This window comes from Neoarius graeffei, chromosome 17 (genome assembly GCF_027579695.1).
Source record: "Neoarius graeffei isolate fNeoGra1 chromosome 17, fNeoGra1.pri, whole genome shotgun sequence".
Lineage (NCBI taxonomy): Eukaryota > Metazoa > Chordata > Actinopteri > Siluriformes > Ariidae > Neoarius > Neoarius graeffei.
The window spans coordinates 26,201,179-26,222,275 of record NC_083585.1 but is presented as its reverse complement, the minus strand read 5'-3'; the positions used below and the strand labels follow the sequence as shown (position 1 = coordinate 26,222,275).

Below are 21,097 nucleotides of genomic sequence, written 5' to 3'. Positions count from 1 at the left end.
GGCAAGACGGCACTTTCTACAAAAAACAGCACTAAACTCAATTCATGCAGCCATCGATAGGTTTTTAAAGGAACAATCCACCGTATTTCCATAATGAAATATGCTCTTATCTGAGTTGAGACGAGCTGCTCCGTACCTCTCCGAGCTTTGCGCGACCTCCCAGTCAGTCAGACGCAGTCAGACACACTGTCACTCCTGTTAGCAATGTAGCTAGGCTCAGTATGGCCAATGGTATTTTTTGGGGCTGTAGTTAGATGCGACCAAACTCTTCCGCGTTTTTCCTGTTTACATAGGTTTATATGACCAGTGACATGAAACAAGTTCAGTTACACAAATTGAAACATGGCGATTTTCTATGCTATGGAAAGTGCGCACTATAATGACAGGCGTACTAACACCTTCTGCGCGCTTCGGCAGCGCATTGATATCTGAGCTCCGTATCAATGAGCTGCCGAAGCACGCAGAAGGTGTTAGTATGCCTGTCATTATAGTGCGGACTTTCCATAGCATAGAAAATCGCTACATTTCAATTTGTGTAACTGAACTTGTTTCATATCACTGGTCATATAAACCTATGTAAACAGGAAAAACGCGGAAGAGTTTGGTCGCATCTAACTACAGCCCCAAAAAATACCGTTGGCCATGCTGAGCCTAGCTACATTGCTAACAGGAGTGACAGCGTGTCTGACTGCGTCTGACTGACTGGGAGGTCGCGCAAAGCTCGGAGAGGTACGGAGCAGCTCGTCTCAATTCAGATAAGAGCATATTTCATTATGGAAATACGGTGGACTGTTCCTTTAAGAAGTCCGCCTAAGGGGAAATTATTTTGTTGGACGTTTTGTATAAAGTTTCTATTTATCGAATTTGCAAAAAATTAAAATGAAAAATGCTCTGTTTCTCAAAATCCAATGAATGTGGATAGAATAAAACAGTTATTCCACTCAATCTCATCGTACACGACTTGGACAACGCAATGCTACGCACCTCATCAGCTCATGTATGACTCGATTTCATGGAATAATTGTTGATTATTCTGAAATAGTGAAAGCTTCTTCTCATTTTTGCTCATTTGCATATTTGTGTGTGTTAGAGCTGCTCTATGAGGATGTATTTGCCGTGTGGGAGGTGATCTGGGTGGCGCCCCGTATCTCCTCCCAGCATTTTGTACTGTTCATTGCGCTGGCTCTGGTGGAGGTGTACCGGGAAATCATTCGTGACAACAACATGGACTTTACAGACATTATCAAGTTCTTCAATGGTGAGGAAATTTTGTTTCTGTATGCTTATAATTAACTAAAGCGCTCAGAGCCGATGTCACATGCAGCTTGAGAGGTTTTAGAGCATTGGGTAGGGGGCATCAAACCCCACAAGGCGTTATGAACCTGTCCCTATCCTACCGTAACTACTGTATGTATTAAAGACCAAAAGACAGAGGCTTGAAAAATGTCAGTTCTATAAATTCTTAGGCAGTCCACCTCAAGGTTGATTTTTTTTTTTAAACCTAGTCACAATTATGGGCCGTTATGAAGATATGTGCGCTAACATTTCTTTTTCATTTTTTATTATTTTTTTTAACAGAGCTGTTAAATCAACTTGTTTAGAGTTATGGATGCCGATTTTTATTTTCTCATCTCATTATCTCTAGCCGCTTTATCCTGTTCTACAGGGTCGCAGGCAAGCTGGAGCCTATCCCAGCTGACTACGGGTGAAAGGCAGGGTACACCCTGGACAAGTCGCCAGGTCATCACAGGGCTGACACATAGACACAGACAACCATTCACACTCACATTCACACCTACGGTCAATTTAGAGTCACCAGTTAACCTAACCTGCATGTCTTTGGACTGTGGGGGAAACCGGAGCACCCAGAGGAAACCCACGCGGACACGGGGAGAACATGCAAACTCCGCACAGAAAGGCCCTCGCCGGCCACGGGGCTCGAACCCGGACCTTCTTGCTGTGAGGCGACAGTGCTAACCACTACACCACCGTGCCGCTGGGCATTATTATGCGAGGCCAAATTAAATGTGATTGGAAATGTTTCTGTCTCTTATATGTGTGGGTTTTTTTTTCATTTTTGCACCAACAATGTGTGACAGCAATGCCACAGACAACAGCACACCATCACCATAGGCTTGTGTACTGTACACAATGTACAACTAAGACCAAAAACGAAAAAAGTGACGCATGAAAAGTGATCATTCATATTAATCATATGGAAATAGAGTACTGTGCAAAAGTCTTCGGCACATGTAAAAAATGCTGTCGAACAAAAATAATAATATTTAAAAAATTAATAAATTTAATAATTATTTAAAAAATAATGAAATGAAATGTTTCAACATGAAAAAATACTATAAACAGTAATCAATAAGCCATAAAAAGTCAATATTTGGTGTGAGACGACCCTTTGCTTTAATAAAAATAAATAAAAAGTAGTCTGAGGTCCAGTGAGTGCAGTTTGATAAGGAAATGAGCTGCAAGTTGTACTGAGCATCTTCCAGAACCAGCCACAGTTCTTCTGGACACTTTGACTGTCACACTCGCTTCTTCATTTTGCACCAAAACCCAGCAGCCTTCATTATGTTTTCTTTTTTAATCTGAAAAGTGCTCTCTTATGTAATATGCTGCTCAGACACAAATGTTTTTTATTTTTTTCTGTAACATTTAATTTTGTGCTGGAAAACGAATGTTTGAACTCTAAAATATTTTTGTACCGACTCGATAATGTAGAAGGCATAAAATAGAAATCTATAACAAAGTTTGTTTAGAAAAAAAATATAGGGTGACAAAGACTTTTGAACAGTATTGTACATAAATGTTTAAAAAAAAAAAAACATAACTAGTGTGAGCATGTTGCAGTGTGTGTCTCCAACCTGATCATACAGCACCCTTTCAAATGCAAAAGAAATTGCCTTACATGTTAGATAAATGTGAAACTTGCAGCTAATAAACATCCTTTACCTGACTGGACAAGAAAGCTCAAGAGCAGGCTCTGAAATTTCAGAAGCTCCTCTTCTTGCCACCGGTTTTAAACGCCTCCATTTATTGCCCGAGATTTAAATAAGTGAGCTGAAATGAGACAATAAGATGTGCGATGGAGTGGGCCAGCAGAACTGAGAATGAATAGGCATGTGGAAAAGGAGTGGTTTGGACTAACATGTAGGCGCTTATTCATCAAAATTGTGCAGAAGGTGCTAAGATTGAAGTCTGACTCATAAAACTACATGAAAATAAGTAGTAACGAAGGCAAAAGATGAGAATCAGCTTCAGCTACAGTGTCTTGCAAAAGTATTCATCCCCCTTGGTGTTTGTCCTGTTTTGTCGCATTACAAGCTGGAATTAAAATGGATTTTTGGAGGGTTAGCACCATTTGATTTACACAACATGCCGACCACTTTAAAGGTGCACATTTTTACATTTTTTTAATTTTTAAATTTTTTTTATTGTGACAAACAGTAATTAAGATGAAAAAACAGAAATCTGGAGTGCACATAAGTATTCACCCCCTTTCATATGAAATCCCTAAATAAGAGCTGCTCCAACCAATTCACTTCATAAGTCACAATCAGTTGATTAAGATCCACCTGTGTGCAATCAGTGTCACATGATCTGTCACATGATGTCTGTATAAATCAATCTGTTCTGGAAGGACCCTGACTCTGCAACACTACTAAGCAAGCAACATGAAAACCAAGGAGCCTCCAAACAGGTCAGAGACAAAGTTGTGGAGAAGTATAGATCAGGGTTGGGTTATAAAAAATATCCCAGACTTTGAATATCCCAGGGAGCACCATTAAATCCATTATAGCAAAATGGAAAGAATATGGCACCACTACAAACCTGACAAGAGAAGGCCGCCCACCAAAACTCACAGACCGGGCAAGGAGGGCATTAATCAGAGATGCAACAAAGACACCAAAGATAACACTGAAGGAGCTGCAAAGATCCACAGTGGAGATGGGAGTATCTGTCCATAGGACCACTTTAAGCCATACACTCCACAGAGTGGGGCTTTATGGAAGAGTGGCCAGAAAAAAGTCATTGCTTAAGAAACCACATTTGGAGTTTGTCCAACAGCATGTGGCAGACTCCCCAAACACATGGAAGAAGATTCTCTGGTCAAATGAGACAAAAATTGAACCTATTGGCCATCATGGGAAACGCCATGTGTGGTGCAAACCCAACATCCTGAGAACACCATTCCTATGGTGAAGCATGGTGGTGGCAGCATCATGCTGTGGGGATATTTTTCGTCTGCAGGGACAGGAAAGCTGGTCAGGACTGAAGGAAAGATGGATGGCACTAAATGCAAGGCAATTGTGGAGGAAAACGTGTTTGAGTCAGCCAGAGGGACGAAGGTTCACATTCCAGCAGGACAATGACCCTAAACATACTGCTAAAGCTACACTGGAGTGGTTTAAAGGGAACCATTTAAATGTCTTGGAATGGCCGAATCAAAGCCCAGATCTCAATCCAAGTGAGAATCCGTGGCATAACTTGAGGATTGCTGTACACCAACGCAACCCATCTAACTTGAAGGAGTTGGAGTAGTTTTGCCTTGAGGAATGGGCAAAAATTCCAGTGCCTACATGTGCTAAGCTAATAGAGACATACTCCAAGAGACTTGCAGCTGTAATTGCAACAAAAGGTGGCTCTATAAAGTATTGACTTTGGGGGGTGAATATGCATGTTGTGTAAATCAAATGGTGCTAACCCCCAAAAAATCCATTTTAATTCCAGCTTGTAATGCGACAAAACAGGACAAACACCAAGGGGGATAAATACTTTTGCAAGACACTGTATATGTAACGTAAATAAGTTTCTGTCCATCAGTAGCTTATTTACAGCACACAATTTACCCATTAATTAAATGCATTTGAATACATTTACATGGGTGCTGTGATAGAAAAGGAAAACATTCTGTGAGCCAAAGTCATCCAAGATCCATGAAAACAATTAAATCAAGACGGGGGAAAAATGAGATGAAGTAGTAATGGAGTGGTGTCCAGTGTTGTTGTTGATGATGATGATGGTGTTCATGAATTGATGAATTACAAAACTGCTGGTGGAGTTAATGTACTGTCATTTCACAGTCAGAGTTCACCATACGCAACTCTGATGAATACAGTCTATAGTAACTGTATAACTTTTTGTTCTGTTTAATAGAAATGGCTGAGCGGCATGATGTCCAGCACATCCTGAGGATAGCCCGCGAGCTGGTACACAAGGTGCAAACGCTCATCGAGAACAAGTGAAGCTCACGTCCAGCTTCATCACTCTGTTCCTTATTAGTCCTTCCTCCTATGGTCCAGTCAGTAATCCCTCTACTGAGAGACAGAGGGGGAAGGAGAGCACGCTGGCTCTCAGTGACTCCCCCCGGGTAAAGCGATGAGACTGCTTGGGACCTACAATTAGACTAAATGGCCTGAAATCGTCTTCTTTCTGTATCCTTTGCCTGTAACGGAACGCCATTGTGCTGGCTGTTGGATGTCTGCATGCCTGTGGGATTTGAGCACACTGTGACTGATTGATTGATTTTTTTCTTTCTCCCCCCGTACACTCCTCCAGTATACGCTGCATCCACTGGGTCCTTTCAGCGTCCAGTTCACTTTCTTAAAAAAAAAAAAAAAAAGACTTCAGCCTCAAGATTGTCATACTGTAGTTCTGTTTTATGAATGACTGACTGTTTTTCCTCTCTGCCAAATGTACAGACAGTGTTCCGCATTTATCCGTGACTCTCAGGAGGATCCCTTCTTCTCTTCATCTGCCTTTATTAGATATGGCACTGAACAGTACAGTTGAGCACATTTTTTTCTGAATCCAGAGAGCCTGACATTACAGTACTGAAGAAAAAGCAGAGACTGCCTAATGTCAAACCCAGTAAAGAACTAAGCCACGAAGAAGTCATTAAAGCATCGATTTGTGACCAAAAGGACTGTGCCAATTATATGACCTTGTCATAGTATTTGTCTGCCTTGTATTTGTCTGATTGATTGATTGATTGATTGATTGATTGATTGATTTTACTGGCCTTGTTTTCTCTCCTAGATCTTCTCATGGTTGATTAAAAAAAAAATAGTGGCTAATTTGCACTTTTGCACATCCCTCCCTTCCTCAATCCAAAAGAGGAAAAAGGGTTGGAGGTGGAACTCCCAGAATCCTCTCTGCACTGGATGAGAGTCTGCTCAAGACACAGAGGCAGGCTGCTTCCACATGATGGCTGCAAGGCCATGTTAAAAAAACAAAACGGGGGCGCGGCGGCAATATGATGTGTCTGTGTGTGGGCCACACACTGAGCTCTATATAAAATCTGGAGAGCTCATAGCCTATTCCCTGCTGTAGAGACGAGTGAAGCCATCTGGCCACCATCTTCTGGCCGCCATCTTACCACTCACATCGCGTGTATTTGACTTGTGTGTTAAACCGTCGTATCCGATCAAACTTGTCCCAAGAAAAGTATCTCCTGACTTTTTTTTCCTTTCATTACCTCCTCTTATTTTCTCAATTTTACCCCATTCCTTACATAGCACTCCCCTTCACTGTTGTTGTTTTTTTCCTTTTCCAGTTCAGTCTCTGATCATTTTTTGAATGACTCTTACTACCAGTTATTTTTATGGAGATTTTCAGTTTTTCTCTTATACAGTGTACCTTTCTCTTTCATATATTTCTTCTTCCTTTCCATCCATCCATCCATCCCAACACAAAGGCTGTACAATACTTCCTTTCTATTTAGGACAGTTGTTGAAACAGGATTATTTTCTCATGTTATTTTCCATTTTCACTTCATTCTCACAGTCCTGTCTTAACAGTCTTTACTGGTCATATTGGTCGCAAGCTGCATGAATGTTGACAGTGAATTATGTGACCAATAAATATTGTTAAGACATGACTGAGAATGAAGTGAAAATGGCAAATAACATGAGAACATCCTGTTTCAACAACTGTCTAAAGAGAAAGGAAGTATTGTACAGCCTTTGTGTTGATATAATTAATTAGATAGATAGGAAGAAGAAATATATGAAAGAGAGAGATACACTGTATAAGAGAAAAACTGAAATAATCTCCGTAAAAATAATTATAGTAGTAAAAGAGCCGTTCAAAAAACGATCAGCGACTGAACTGGAAAAGGAAAAAAACTAACAGTGAAGCAGAGTGCTATAAAGATATGTAAGGAATTGAAGGTAAAGTTGTGAAGATAAGAGGAGGTAATGAAAGGGGGAAAAAAGTCAGGAGATACTTTTCTTGGGACAAGTTTGATCGGATACAATGGTTTAACACAAAACAAATACACGCAATGTGTGATAAGATGGCGGCCAGATGGCTTCACTCTGACGAGCCTATGAGCTCTCCAGATTTTATGTAGAGCTCAGTGGTGCCACATCAAGAATGGTGCATGGCTTCTTTACACACTACCTAGTACAGTATGTAACTGTTCACTCATTTCAGCTTTAGTGGGTGAGTCTTAAGTTTGGCCTTGGCCTGTTGATCAGTATAGACATTCCTGAATTTAATAGAAAATCTGCAGAAGATGATCACGCTTATGTTTCAGCCAAAGCTCCTCAGTCCACACAGCACTCATGGTGCTCAGAACCTAAACATTGTCCTTTAATGTCTTCCCCTCTCCTGAACTACTGCTGCCTAATTCCTCCAAACACCTCCAACTTGAATCCCCTCAGATTTTTTGGACTCTAACAAATCTTCTGCATCTGTTATCAGGTTCCTTAGTGGCCCTGTATAGTCTCTGTGCCTCAGACCCTGCTGATCAGTCGTCTTCATTTTGTGTGTGTGTGAGAGAGAGTGTGAGGGACATGGCGCATTCTATGAAAGATGACTTCCAAAAGGAGCTTGTGTACCAAAGCCTCCAGAACATCATCCTTAGTATCATACAGTTGTGCAACTTCCGTGCATAACTCAAAGACTGTTGAATGAAAATAAATCATTTTAATTTGTACTGTGAAACAATTTATTCACTTTATCCCCCGTGTCCTGCTACTGTAGTGTAGTGTAAATAAAAAGGAAAGAAAAAGCCCTGGAGTTCTCCAAGGCCCATAAAAGCAACTGTATTTTAAACTCTATTTTTTACTTTTGGTTGTAGAGATGTGCTTCAGTGAACCCTGTATAACTGGAGAACTGTACAGTTTGAATGTTGGAAGCCTTTGTTACATGTTGACTGTTACAGTCCTTATTCATGTTGTGCCCTGCATTTGAAAAAATATATATATATTTTGTTTTGGATGCCAAACTCTGAATGCTGAAGTATGTATTTTAATGGATATATAATTTTACCTTGAATGTATTACTAAAAAAAAAAAGTTGTTCCTAATATATTTTCATCACGTTTCATTCGTCAATATATATTTTCTCTTTCAACAGTGAAGCAGAAAATCTAGAGACATGGTGTATGTTTGGAGCAGTAGCACGAGGAAACTTGCTTCCAGTGTTTTTCCAAAGACAAACCAAACGCTGTCTCCTAAAGTCACCACTAGTGGGTGGTCTAGTCAAATAAATAGAGTCACAATCAGTGGGTAATGTGAAACTTCTGAAAATGTAGCCGTGCTTCCCTACAGACATGAAATTAAATATAAAGTAACGCATTCAGTTGTGGCAACAAGAAAATCAAAAATGTATTATTTCCATTGGATGTCTGTGAAGGTTCTCGGTCATCCAGGCCATCATAATCCGTAGGTGCTTCAGGTATTTATCTTCTAGTGGACCAGAAGCAATCCTAAAGAGAGTCATTGAGGTCACCGACCCACACATCACCCTAACAACCCTCTAGGCTGCTAACGCCGTTCACTCCTGGCCTCCAGTGACCCTAACAACCTACAGGATGGCTGAGAGGGTCAACAACCCATGTGACCTCAACGACTCTCCGTAGGGTTGCTTTTGGTCCACTAGAGGATAAATACCTGTAACTCCCCACTCGTCAGACAGAACTGAAGAAGCCTTTCGGATGAGAGGTGAAACATCTTCAAGGATTTCAAGCAAGTACAGTTGCCTTATTTAGCACCAATGCATTATTTCCACTGGATCTAATCCACATCTGTAAATGATCACTTCCATTACCAAATGTGGAACCTGAGAACCACATGGTTAAAGGTACTATATAAAGTTCCATGTCAACTCACTGTCAGGGTCAGCCCAAGCCTTTATTGGGCCCTTAGCCTTGGAGCCACCAATACTATTGACTATTGTCGATGCTTGATCATTCACACACCTGCTGTAAATCTAACGCACTCATTATCAACTTTATCAACTGTAATCTAATGGTAGTCTGACTGACTGCTTGCATCAAAATGCAGTGTACATCCGTTACAGTGCGTATGTGCTTGAATGTGTCAGGAGCTCTGATGGAGGCAGTGGGAATTGGTTAAACTAGGAGTATTAGCTAGCCAACCCATTAACACAATATTACATTTGGGTATGATTACCACTGACACATCACCAAAAAAAGACATTTCAAACACTCTCGTAGAATATCTAAAGTGCACTTGGGCGCTCTCTGGTGGTCACAGGGACTCTAAGCAGGCGCTTCGTTCACTTGTGTGTGAGGCCAACCCTGGTTCTGGGTTACAGCACTGTTTAGGACCTCATCTCATCTCGTTATCTCTAGCCGCTTTATCCTGTTCTACAGGGTCGCAGGCAAGCTGGAGCCTATCCCAGCTGACTACGGGTGAAAGGCGGGGTACACCCTGGACAAGTCGCCAGGTCATCACAGGGCTGACACATAGACACAGACAACCATTCACACTCTCATTCACACCTACGGTCAATTTAGAGTCACCAGTTAACCTAACCTGCATGTCTTTGAACTGTGGGGGAAACCGGAGCACCCGGAGGAAACCCACGTGGACACGGGGAGAACATGCAAACTCCGCACAGAAAGGCACTCGCCGGCCACGGGACTCGAACCCGGACCTTCTTGCTGTGAGGCGACAGTGCTAACCACTACACCACCATGCCGCCCGGTGATGCATGTTTATTTTTGTAATATCTCTCAAAATATCAGGTCATTCTGTGGCTGGGAAGTTATTTAATTTGAGGGGATTCCCGAGCAAATAATGTGCATGAAATTGTTCACTTCGCGTGTGCGCATATGCAGGTTTACCTTTGACCGTGTGCTGACAGTTCCATCATTCTGTTGCTAAACGAACAGCTGATCACACCGAGGTGCTCACTGACTGACGATATTTATTAGTTTGGTCCTGCGTTTCCTTTCCTTCGTATATAACATATCTTTTCTTCTCGCTTTCCGTTACTATAATTGGTCTTTCACGTTTCATTCGCACACTCGCGTCCTCCATTTTTCCCTCCTGTTTCAAATTTGTATCCTACAATGCCTTGCATGAACGGGGAAAGCCCACCACGTGGTGCATGACGTATCTTGAATTGAGTCATGGTGAAGCAGGAAAAAATAACGGAGAATTTAGGGCCACGTGGCTCTAAATTCATTAATTGTTTTTTTTTTTTAAATAGACCTAATCAAGTTGGAAGTCTGTGATTCGAATTCCGTAGCTTTCGGTCCACTAGACAAAAATAATTGGGTGTCGGGGGAAATTCTTTTTATGACCTACACTTGAAAAATCTGAAAGGCCGTCTACCTTTAAACATCAATCAATACCATGTTCAAAATGAATGTTTTTCAACCGAATCTCTACCCACCACATCTGTGTGTTTACCACAGACAAGAGCTTTGCACATATTACTGTACAGAGATAAGAACTAATTTAAAAAAAAAACCTGGAAACAGAAGACTAAGGACAGTTAACCATGTGACTAACAGGAATTCGTAACTGTTAGACCTCAAACAAAAATGGTTTCATGATTAGACATGGGAGACATTGACGAACCAAAACTCTCCTTATGAACTTTTATCATTGTTACTTTCAACCACATGTCCAAGACAGTAAAACACAGTTACTCCTACTATAATAACTACGTTTTGGGGCTTTATGGTATCCATGCACGTTCAGGTGTGGAATAAAGAAAATATGTAATCCTATCTCCGAAAGACGGGCGGCACGGTGGTGTAGTGGTTAGCGCTGTCGCCTCACAGCAAGAAGGTCCTGGGTTCGAGCCCCGGGGCCAGCGAGGGCCTTTCTGTGCGGAGTTTGCATGTTCTCCCCGTGTCCGCGTGGGTTTCCTCCGGGTGCTCCGGTTTCCCCCACAGTCCAAAGACATGCAGGTTAGGTTAACTGGTGACTCTAAATTGACCATAGGTGTGAATGTGAATGGTTGTCTGTGTCTATGTGTCAGCCCTGTGATGACCTGGCGACTCGTCCAGGGTGTACCCCGCCTTTCGCCCGTATAGTCAGCTGGGATAGGCTCCAGCTTGCCTGCGACCCTGTAGAAGGATAAAGCGGCTAGAGATGATGAGATGAGATCTCCGAAAGACATTTTATACAGATTTAGAGCTTAATTAACAAATACCCTTGACTGAATAATTTAACTTATTATCTGTGGTAATCACACACATGCTCCAACTGCACTGGACAGAGATGATGTTGAAAAATTGTTGGAGTACTCTCAGACACACACTGAAGAGTTGTAATGGGAAAATCCATGGTATTTTCTGTAGTTGTTATGATTCAGACCCAAAATTTTACACAATAATACACTCTTCATAAAACCACAATGATAGAAGATTACAACACACACCATCAGGAGGGCCTATGGGAACATGGACAATCTGGAGGAAGTCTATGGTGACATTAAGGTAGCAGGAGCACATATGTTCTAAAGTGGCATCCCTTTAAATAAAGCTCATACGATAGTACATCACAGAAGGGGCTTGGCTTTCATTCTACCTAGAAGTAGGCCATTGTCTGCTTAGACGAGTAAGCCCATATAACTGTATCCTACCTCCATAATAGGGTGCATCAGTTGCCCTCACTTTCATAAAATCTGATGCATTTTTGTTTGGGTGTTCCTTTTCACCAATAAAGACATCCTGTAAAATTTTTTGACCATATTCAAAAGTCTAATGGTGGCACCATGAGGTTCATTTTTTGCCAAAAAATGCTTATTTTATGTTTTCGCGCAAGTTTTGAATCACAATGTTGGACTCCATTTATTGATTTCTTGTGAGCCAGAGATCATGTTAAGAACCTTTGCAAGGGATCGAGAAGCATTAATGTGATTCATAATACATTTGTATTGTTTAAAAGTAGTTGAACAATGATTCAATAAACAGCTAAAACTCAAACTGTGCTTGATAATATATTTAGAATATGTACTAAAAATGTATATCTAAGATATTTGGTATACTCTATAAGGTGCCATAATGTTTCATGAAAAGTGATCGAAATTTTGTCATAAAAGTCATAAAATAGCAGCTTTTTCCATAACTTTGAGCTCCTGGTGCCACCATTAAACTTTTGAATTTTGTCAAAATATTTCACCCAGTGTGTTTTCTTACCAAAAGGAACATAAAAACAAAAAAAAAATGCATCATGATCGGAGGAACTTTTCATTTTTAGGGGGCAACTGATGCACCCTACTCCATAATAAATAAACAAAAGTTGGTCTGGGGACTGGATGTCTGCCAGCAGGTCCAAAGAGCACTGTTGTGCATGTACTGGCATGGCAATGAACACTCCATCAGGTCACCTTCACTGAGGACTGCAAGATCCATGGCTGGATCCACAAAGATGAGGGATATGACCTTGGGCATTCCTGTGGCTGCATGGCTTAAACTACAGGTCACCCAGAATCTTCAGGAACTGGTTCAACCCTCTGAGATCTAGAATTTGACAGAAATCAGGCTTGTAGTACTCGAGTCCGACTCGTGCCCTAATTTTAAGGATTTGTGACTTGACTTGGACTTGACCACTGGTGACTTGGACTCGTAAATTGGAGATGAGGACTCGGATTTTTTTCTTTAATTTTTGTAACATGCTATAATAATTTGGCATAAGATATTTACAGTCAAAGTAAAAAGTATGTGAACCGTTTGGAATTATCTGTTTTTCTGCATGAATTGGTAATAAAAAGTAATCTGATCTTCATCCAAGTCACAGGTACTGATATACACAATGAGCTTAAGCCAATAACACACAAAAAAATCTACTTTTTCATGACTTTATTATACAAATGCATTCAACATTCACAGTAGTGGTGGAAAAAGTAAGTGAACCTTTGGATTTAATAACTGGTTGACCCTCCTTTGGCAGCAATGACCTTAACCAGGTGCTTCCTGTAACTGCAGATCAGACCTGCACATTGTGCAGGGGGAATTTTAGCCCATTCTTCCCTGCAGAACTGCCTTAACTATTCCATATTCTTGGGTTGTCTTCTGTGTATGGCTGTCTTCAAGTCATTCCACAGCATCTCAATCGGATTGAGATCTGGGCTCTGAATAGGCCACTCCAAAAGGTGGATTTTGTTCTCCTGAAACCATTGTGCTGTGGATTTGCTGTGATGTTTGGGGTCCTTGTCCTGTTGCATCACCTAGCCTCTTCTGAGCTTCAGTTGATGGACAGACACCCTCACATTATCCTGGAGAATTTGTTGATAAATTTGGGAATTCATTTTCCCCTCAATGATGGCAAGCTGTCCAGGCCCTGACGCAGCAAAGCAGGCCCAAATCATGACGTTCCCTCCATGATACTTTACTGTAGGGATGATGTGCAGTGCCCTTTTTATGCCAAATGGAGTTCTGCTTGTTCCTCCCAAATAGTTACATTTTGGTTTCATCACTACACAAAATATTTTCCCAGTACCATTGTCAAAGTGCTCTTTTGCAAAATTCAGGTGTGCAGCAATGTTTTTTTTTTTTTTTTTAACAGCAGTGGCTTCCTTCTTGGTGTCCTGCCATGGACGCCTTTCTTGTTCAATGTTTTGCGTATTGTTGAATCATGAACAGAGATGCTAGCCAGTTCTAATGACATCTTCAAGTCTTTTGCTGTCACTCAAGGGTTCTTCTTTACCTCATTAATGATTTTGCGTTGTGCTCTTGGGGTCATCTTGGCGGGGTGCCCACTTCTAGGCAGAGTAGCCACAATACCTAATCATCTCCATTTATAGACAACTTGCCTGACAGTAGACTGATGAATACCTAAAATCTTTGAGATAACTTTGTAACCCTTTCCAGCCTTACCTGTATGTAAGTTAACAGTTCTTGATCTTAGGTCTTCAGACAGCTCTTTTGTGTGAGGCATGATTCCCATTTGGACATGCTTCTTGTCAAAAGTTCAAACTCAAACTTTTCAGAGGGTTTTATCAATCAAAGTATTTCTGAACTCGTTTCATTAAATGGAACCCAGGTGTGCTAAATTCTGACTGCAATGAGCTTTTTAAAAAGTCATTAGCTTAGGGTTCACTTACTTTTTCCAACCTTCAGTTTCACAGTTTGAATTATTTATTCAATATGGTCAAACATTCTTTGAAAATCTGTGTGTTATAGGAGACTGTCTTTGTTCATTATTGTGACTTACATGAAGATATGACCATGTTTTATATGGGAATTAGACATAAATATAGAAAATTCCAAGGGGTTCACAAACTTTTTTACTTTGACTGTATATCTACATTAATTTTTATACTAATTTCGTGCAAGAGAATGCACATTCACCTGTTCATACATCATGTTCAGAAACAAACTAACGTTAATTGCTAAAATGCCTGGAGAGAAGCCCCTAGGATTGTCCGCTTTGCTTATACAGACTTCTCGTGCAGTGGGAAAAAATGCACTGCTATGTGTTCCATATGTAGAAGAACTATCGAGGAGACGACGGGGACGACCTCGAACTTCAATCATCATTTGGCAAGACTCTACCCTGAGAAGTAAGCGACACGCTATATTCATTGCTCCGTTGATAGCAGGGCTTGCTTAGCGATGAACTAGCTAGTGTTAACCCTCTTTCGTGTTAGAATAGAATGCCTTTATTGTCACTATACACAAGTACAATGAGACTAAAGCATCTCCAATAACAGTGCAAAACAGCGTATAGAGAGAGAGGGGGGAAGGGGGGAGGGGGGGAGTCTTGGGAGGGGGGGTAAGGTGCACAGTCCTGAGGTGTATGTGTTGTGTTACACATTATGGAGTGAGGTATTGCTCATTGCACATATAAATTATTGCACAGAGAGAGTCACATTATAAAATAAAATTAAATATTACACATTTATGAAGTATTGCAAGGTAAGGTAGGTGCACAGACTTGAGGTGTGTGTGCTGTGTGTAAGGTGCACAGTCCTGAGGTGCATGTGCTGTATGTAAGGTGCACAGTCCTGAGGTGAGGTGAATGTGTTGTGTTTCACATTATGGAGTGAGGTATTGCACATTATAAAAGTATTGCACGGAGAGAGTCCCTTATAAAGTACTGCACATTATAAATTATTGCACAAGGAGAGTCACATAGTAAAATAAATAGACTGTAAAGTCAGAGCATATCCAAGTTCAGGGCGGTTATGGCTTTTGGAAAGAAGCTGTTTTTGAATCGGTTTGTCTTTGTCCTGATGCACCTGTAGCACCTCCCTGAGGGCAACAAGTCGAACAGATCAAAGCCAGGGTGGGAGCTGTCCTTGATAATATTCTTAGCTCTGCTAAGGCAGCGGGAGGTGTAAATGTCCATCAGGGAGGGGAGAGGGCAGCCAATGATCTTCTGCACTGCCTTAACTACCCTCTGGAGCCTCTCCCTGTCTACAGCAGTGCAGCTGCCATACCATACTGTAATACAGTACATCAGCAGGCTCTCGATGGATGAGTGGTAGAAGGTCAGCAGCAGGTTGGAGTTTAGGTTGTACTTCCTGAGGACTCTCAGGAAGTGTAGCCGCTGTTGAGCCTTCTTAATGACTCCTGTGATGTTTACTGACCAGGAAATGTCAGCGGAGATGAGGACGCTGAGAAACCGGAAGGTGTGGACCCTCTCCACATACTCGTTGTTGATGTAGAGGGGGGCTAGGTCGGTGCTGTGCTTCCTGAAGTCAACAATGAGCTCTTTGGTTTTCTTGGTGTTCAGAGCGAGGTTATTTTCTGAACACCAGGCTGCTAACCTCAGGACCTCCTCTCTGTAGGCTGCCTCGTCTCCCTTTGAGATGAGTCCGACCACTGTGGTGTCGTCAGCAAATTTGACGATGAGGTTGTTGTTGTGGGTCGAACTACAGTCGTGGGTGTAGAGGCAGTACGGGGGGCTCAGCACACAGCCCTGTGGAGAGCTGGTGCTCAACGTGCGGGTGGAGGAGAAGTGGGGGCCAAGTCTCACAGTCTGGGGCCGGTTAGTAAGAAAGTCCTTTAACCAGGCACATGTGAGAGGGGGGAGGCTGAAAGTGTCCAGTTTTCTAATAAGGATGTCTGGGATTATTATATTAAAAGCAGAACTGTAATCCACAAAGAGTATGCGGACGTAGCTCTGCTGCTGCTCCAGGTGATTTAGCGCAGAGTGGAGAGCTACGGCGATGGCGTCCTCTGTGGATCTGTTTGTGCGATATGCGAACTGGTAGGGGTCGAAGTCTGGGGGGAGGTGGTCCTTGATGTGCTGAAGAACTAGTCTCTTGAAGCACTTCATGATTACCAGGGTGAGGGCCACAGGACGGTAATCATTCAGGCTGGTGACGGGAGACTTCTTCGGCACTGGGATTATTGTTGCAGGTTTTAGGCAGGGCGGGATGACTGCCTGAGCCAGGGAGAGGTTAAAGATTCTGGTGAAGGTAGGGGGCAAGCTGGTGGGTGCACGCTCTGAGCACCTTACCAGGTACACCATTTGGGCCAGCAGCTTTCTTGGGGTTCACTGCCAGGAGCACCCGTCTGACATCGTGCTTCTGTACAGTGAAAGGAGTGGTGTAGGAACTGTGTGGTGGTGGGGGCAGGGCAGGAGCAGATGAGTGCTGCTGAGATGTTTCAAAACGAGCAAAGAAGCAATTTAGCTCCTCTGCTAGCGGCACACTCCAGTCTCCTGTTGGCGCATCACAGTCTCTGAAGTTTGTGATGTCCTGAATGCCCTGCCACACCTCCCGTGTGTTGTTGCTGGACAGGTGGGATTCTATACGCAGCCTGTGGTCTGCCTTGGCTATATTTATTCCTCTTTTCAGATCAGCTCGAGCAGCTCTGTACAGAACTCTATCACCTGACCTGAAGGCAGCATCGCGAGCCCTGAGGAGTGAGTGGACCTGGCTGGTCATCCAGGGTTTCTGGTTTGGGAAGACCCGGATGTTTTTATCCACCGTCACATTCCTGATGCAGAACTTGATATAGTCCAGCACCGTTCCTGTGAATGTCTCCAGCTCCTGGTGTTCAAATAAGTCCCAATCTGTCTGTTTAAAGCAGTCCTGTAGTTTGGAGAGTGCGTTTTCAGGCCAGGTTGTGATAGTCCTTGTGGTGGGCCAGGCTCTGCGTCTGAGGGGGGTGTAGGCTGGGGAGAGCAGGAGGGAAAGATGGTCAGACTGGCCGAGGTGGGGGAGGGGTATGGCTCTGTACGCATGCTTGATGTTGGAGTAAACATGATCCAGAGTGTTCTCCCCTCTAGTAGAACACTTAACATGTTGGTAAAACTTCGGCAGTACAGTCTTCAAGTTGGCCTTATTAAAGTCTCCTGCTATTATGTGAACACCGTCAGGGTGAGCCCGCTGCTGTTTGTTAACGGTGTTCAGCAGGAGAGAGAGTGCTGTGTTTACACTGGCGTCAGGTGTAATAGACACAGCTGTGACAATCACCACAGTTAGCTCTCTCGGTAGAAAAAAAGGCCGGCATCTTACAGACATGTACTCGAGGTCTGGGGAAGGGTGTTTATCTATAATAGTTCTGTTGTTACACCAATTGTCATGCATGTAAATACAGAGCCCCCCCTCCTCTACTCTTACTGGAGTTCTCATTTATATCCCAGCAGAGCAGAGTGCGGCCTGCTAGCTGCAAGCTAGCATCGGGTATTTCCAGATGAAGCCAGGTTTCTGTGATAATTAAAACACAGCAGTCCCGAACATAGCGATTTCCAGCGAGTTGTAATTCCAGATCATCTGTTTTATGTACCAGGGATCTAGCATTGGAGAGATACAGGCTCGGTAGAGGTGGCTTGTGTGGTTGTTTTCTTAGCCTTAGCATAGCACCGGACCTGCGGCCCCGCTTCTGCTTCCTCTCCCGCCTCCGTCTGCGCCGCCTCCTAGACCTGACAACAATCCACGGAGAGCCCGGCGGTCTCGCTATGTCATCTGGGATGTTATGCGTGAAGTGAAAGTCGCTTGAAACAGATATCTGGTGTTGGTCACCGATGGCTAAAAGTGTCTGGCGGGTGTACTGGATGTTCACAGAACTGATGGTGCACAAACAAGCAAGAAAGAAATACAAAAACAAACAAAAAAAAGAGCACTGAAAAGGAGAGCTGTAAGCCGCTGCAACCACATGCGCCGCCATCTTTTACGAAAAAGATTATTATTTGCCCTGTTGATAGTGGGCGGGGCTTGCTGAGTGATGAACAAGCTTTTTATCTGTAGCCTGTTAACTAAAATGGGGCAGTCGAGCAATAACATTAGTCCAACACAGTAGCACAGATGGTTTCATATAAAGGCAGCAACAGCCACCGTCAAATGGTGCGGCTGGAGTCTTGTTCTCGGACTTGATTCGGATCAATATTGGACTTGACTCAAAATTTTCTTTAATGACTTGGACTTGAACACTGGGGAATCAAGACTGGACTCAGACTCGAGGTTTAGTGACTCGACTACAACACTGACAGGAACCATTGCTTTTTTTATGAACAAGGAAATAAGTCAAACAGAACCCCTTTACCTTTTGATATTGCACTTCTGTCCAAGAGGGCATGAATTTTCTGGGACATGCATATGAACTTGCTGGGGTCTGAGAAAAATAGCCTTATGTGTCAAAAGGCTGGCGGCAAGAACTGCAGTCTGTATCCTTGCAACCCTGTCTTTAGGACCCATGGTCTCACCATCAGCTACATGGCCAGCTTTCTTCCAGTAACATGCTCAACAAGAACCTTAGATCCCTGCCTAGGGCCTGTCCCACAGAGTAGATGAGGGGTCCTCACACACCTACCAGACATCTGAGAGAGTGTGTCATCCCTGCCTTGGGCCCCTTGTAGGTGCTGGAATACAGAAACAGGTTGTTGCACCCTAATGGCATCTCCTATGTAAGGCTGGCCCAAGAGTGACACTGGTACACAAAGTTGATTTGGACACAAGTGCACCATCATCAGTGGGTCTGCACTCAGCACTTTGGCAGTGTACATCTGGGAATAGTGCATTTGTCTTATGGGACCACCATTAATGCTTTGCAAGTAACAACAGCTGGCATATGGCCAAAAACTGATGTGCTCATGATTCATCATATTAGTCAGAACACATCCCATAGGGCTCGGGTGAGCTAAGGCCTGTGAGAATCTCCTCCCGGAAAGCTGTCAAAAGTCTTTGATACAGGAAATTGTGCCATGTAAATGAGCGGCATAAATTGGTGGTTGCAGTACCATCCAAATATACTCAGGCTATAAGTATTTTCAGAGTGGCTGTCACAACAAGCATTCAGTCTGTTGGAGGCACTGGTGAGCCAGTAAAGGCAGAATAAACTGCTCTTTAGGTGTTGCTGAGAGTGCCATTGAAAGTCGTAGGTCAAACTTTAGATCATTCTCAGCCTGGAAGATACTTCCACACATGGCTGTACACATAGTATCCTCATCCCCTTCACTAAGGGGCAAGACAGATGACTGGCCACTGAGTGATAAGGAGGGTTCTTGGTGAGAAGTCTCCTTGTTCTTCTTCTTTTGGCTGTTCCCATTAGGGGTCGCCACAGTGGATAATGTCTGTCCATCTCCTCCTGTTCTCCATATCTTCTGTCACACCAACCGTCCTCATGTTCTCCTTCTCCACATCCATACATCTCATCTTTGGTCTTATTCTTTTCCTTCTGCCTGGCAACTCCATCTCCAGCATTCTTTTCCCAACATACTGTACCCTGGATCTCTCCTCTGTACGTGTCCAAACCATCTTGATCTCGCCTCTCTCACTGTCTCCAAGCCGTCCTACACCTTCTAATATACTCATTTCTAATCCTGTCCAACTTTGTAACTCCCAATGAGAATCTCAACAACTTCAACTCTGTTACCTCCAGTCCTTTTGTCAGTGCCACTGTCTCTAAACCAGGGGTTTTCAAAGTGTGGGAGAGTGAGCCCCCCTCGGAGAGCAAATAAACAACAGCGCCCCCCCTTACAATTTTTGTTGTTGCTATACTTAATGTTCCATTCGTATTTAAAAAAAAAAAGGTTGCTGTACACATTATTTTTTTCTTTTTCACATTTTAAACATCTGTGCTTTTTAAAACATCTTGTTTTACACATTTTAAACATCCCATAGCATCGTTAGGTAGCATCTCTTGGCAGACAACACACTGTGGCAGTGGAGCATCTTCTTCAGATCCAGTCCATGAAAATCCAAACTTTAAATAATCGTGGTCATACTTCCTTCTTTTTCCAGTCCCCCAGGATTCCGCGGGCCTTTTTTGTGATTGTTGCGGGCTAAAATGTCTGATGTTGTGGGGGGGGTGGTTTCCAAAAAAATTGCGATGAAAGTTGCGGTGTTTTTTAGGTTTTTGTTGCGATTACATTGCGGGAGGAAGTGAAAGTTGCGAGAAATTGTTGCGATTTTCTCTTTTTGTGATTAAAATTGAGTGATATGTTAAATATTAAGTTATTACTGAAAAACTATTGATTAAAAAAACAAAGAGAAATGGTCCTATAAACAACTTTACCAATATAAAAGATTACCAGGGCTACAAAAATGCAGAAAAATAGGCTTTACTGATCCAAATGCACCTGTTGGTTCAAAAGTTAAAGTGCAGAGAACCTCACAGCACAACATGAAGTTACCTTAAAATATAATATAAATGCCTCAGCTTTCATGTAAGAAAAAAAACCTATTAATACTAGTACTGTGTGCAGGCAGTCTCTCCTGAAGACTAAATTAAACAATAATTATAAACTAATAAAATAAATGGCTCAGGCTTCATAGAAGAAAAAAAACAATTTGAACAGAATCTCACAGTATGATGCTGAAGCTGCCTAAACAATGGAAAATAAAATACCATTTTGGCAAAAATGTTGGCATCCATTAACTTCTTGTATTAAGTAAAAAAAAAAATAATAAAGTGCACACG

At 42.5% G+C, this 21,097-nt stretch overlaps 1 protein-coding gene across 4 annotated transcripts in view; it reads left to right on the top strand.

Moving 5' to 3' along the window:
* sgsm2 (small G protein signaling modulator 2) overlaps nt 1-6,435 on the top strand; it is a 127,306-nt gene extending 120,871 nt beyond the window's left edge. For all 4 annotated transcript variants that reach the window (XM_060943908.1, XM_060943906.1, XM_060943907.1 and 1 more), the window contains 2 exons: nt 1,091-1,258; nt 5,170-6,435. In XM_060943908.1, coding sequence (XP_060799891.1) covers nt 1,091-1,258; nt 5,170-5,258 — 257 coding nt within the window. In that variant the 3' untranslated portion in view covers nt 5,259-6,435. The remainder of the gene's footprint in view (nt 1-1,090; nt 1,259-5,169) is intronic.
* Nucleotides 6,436-21,097: the final 14,662 nt, after the last annotated feature.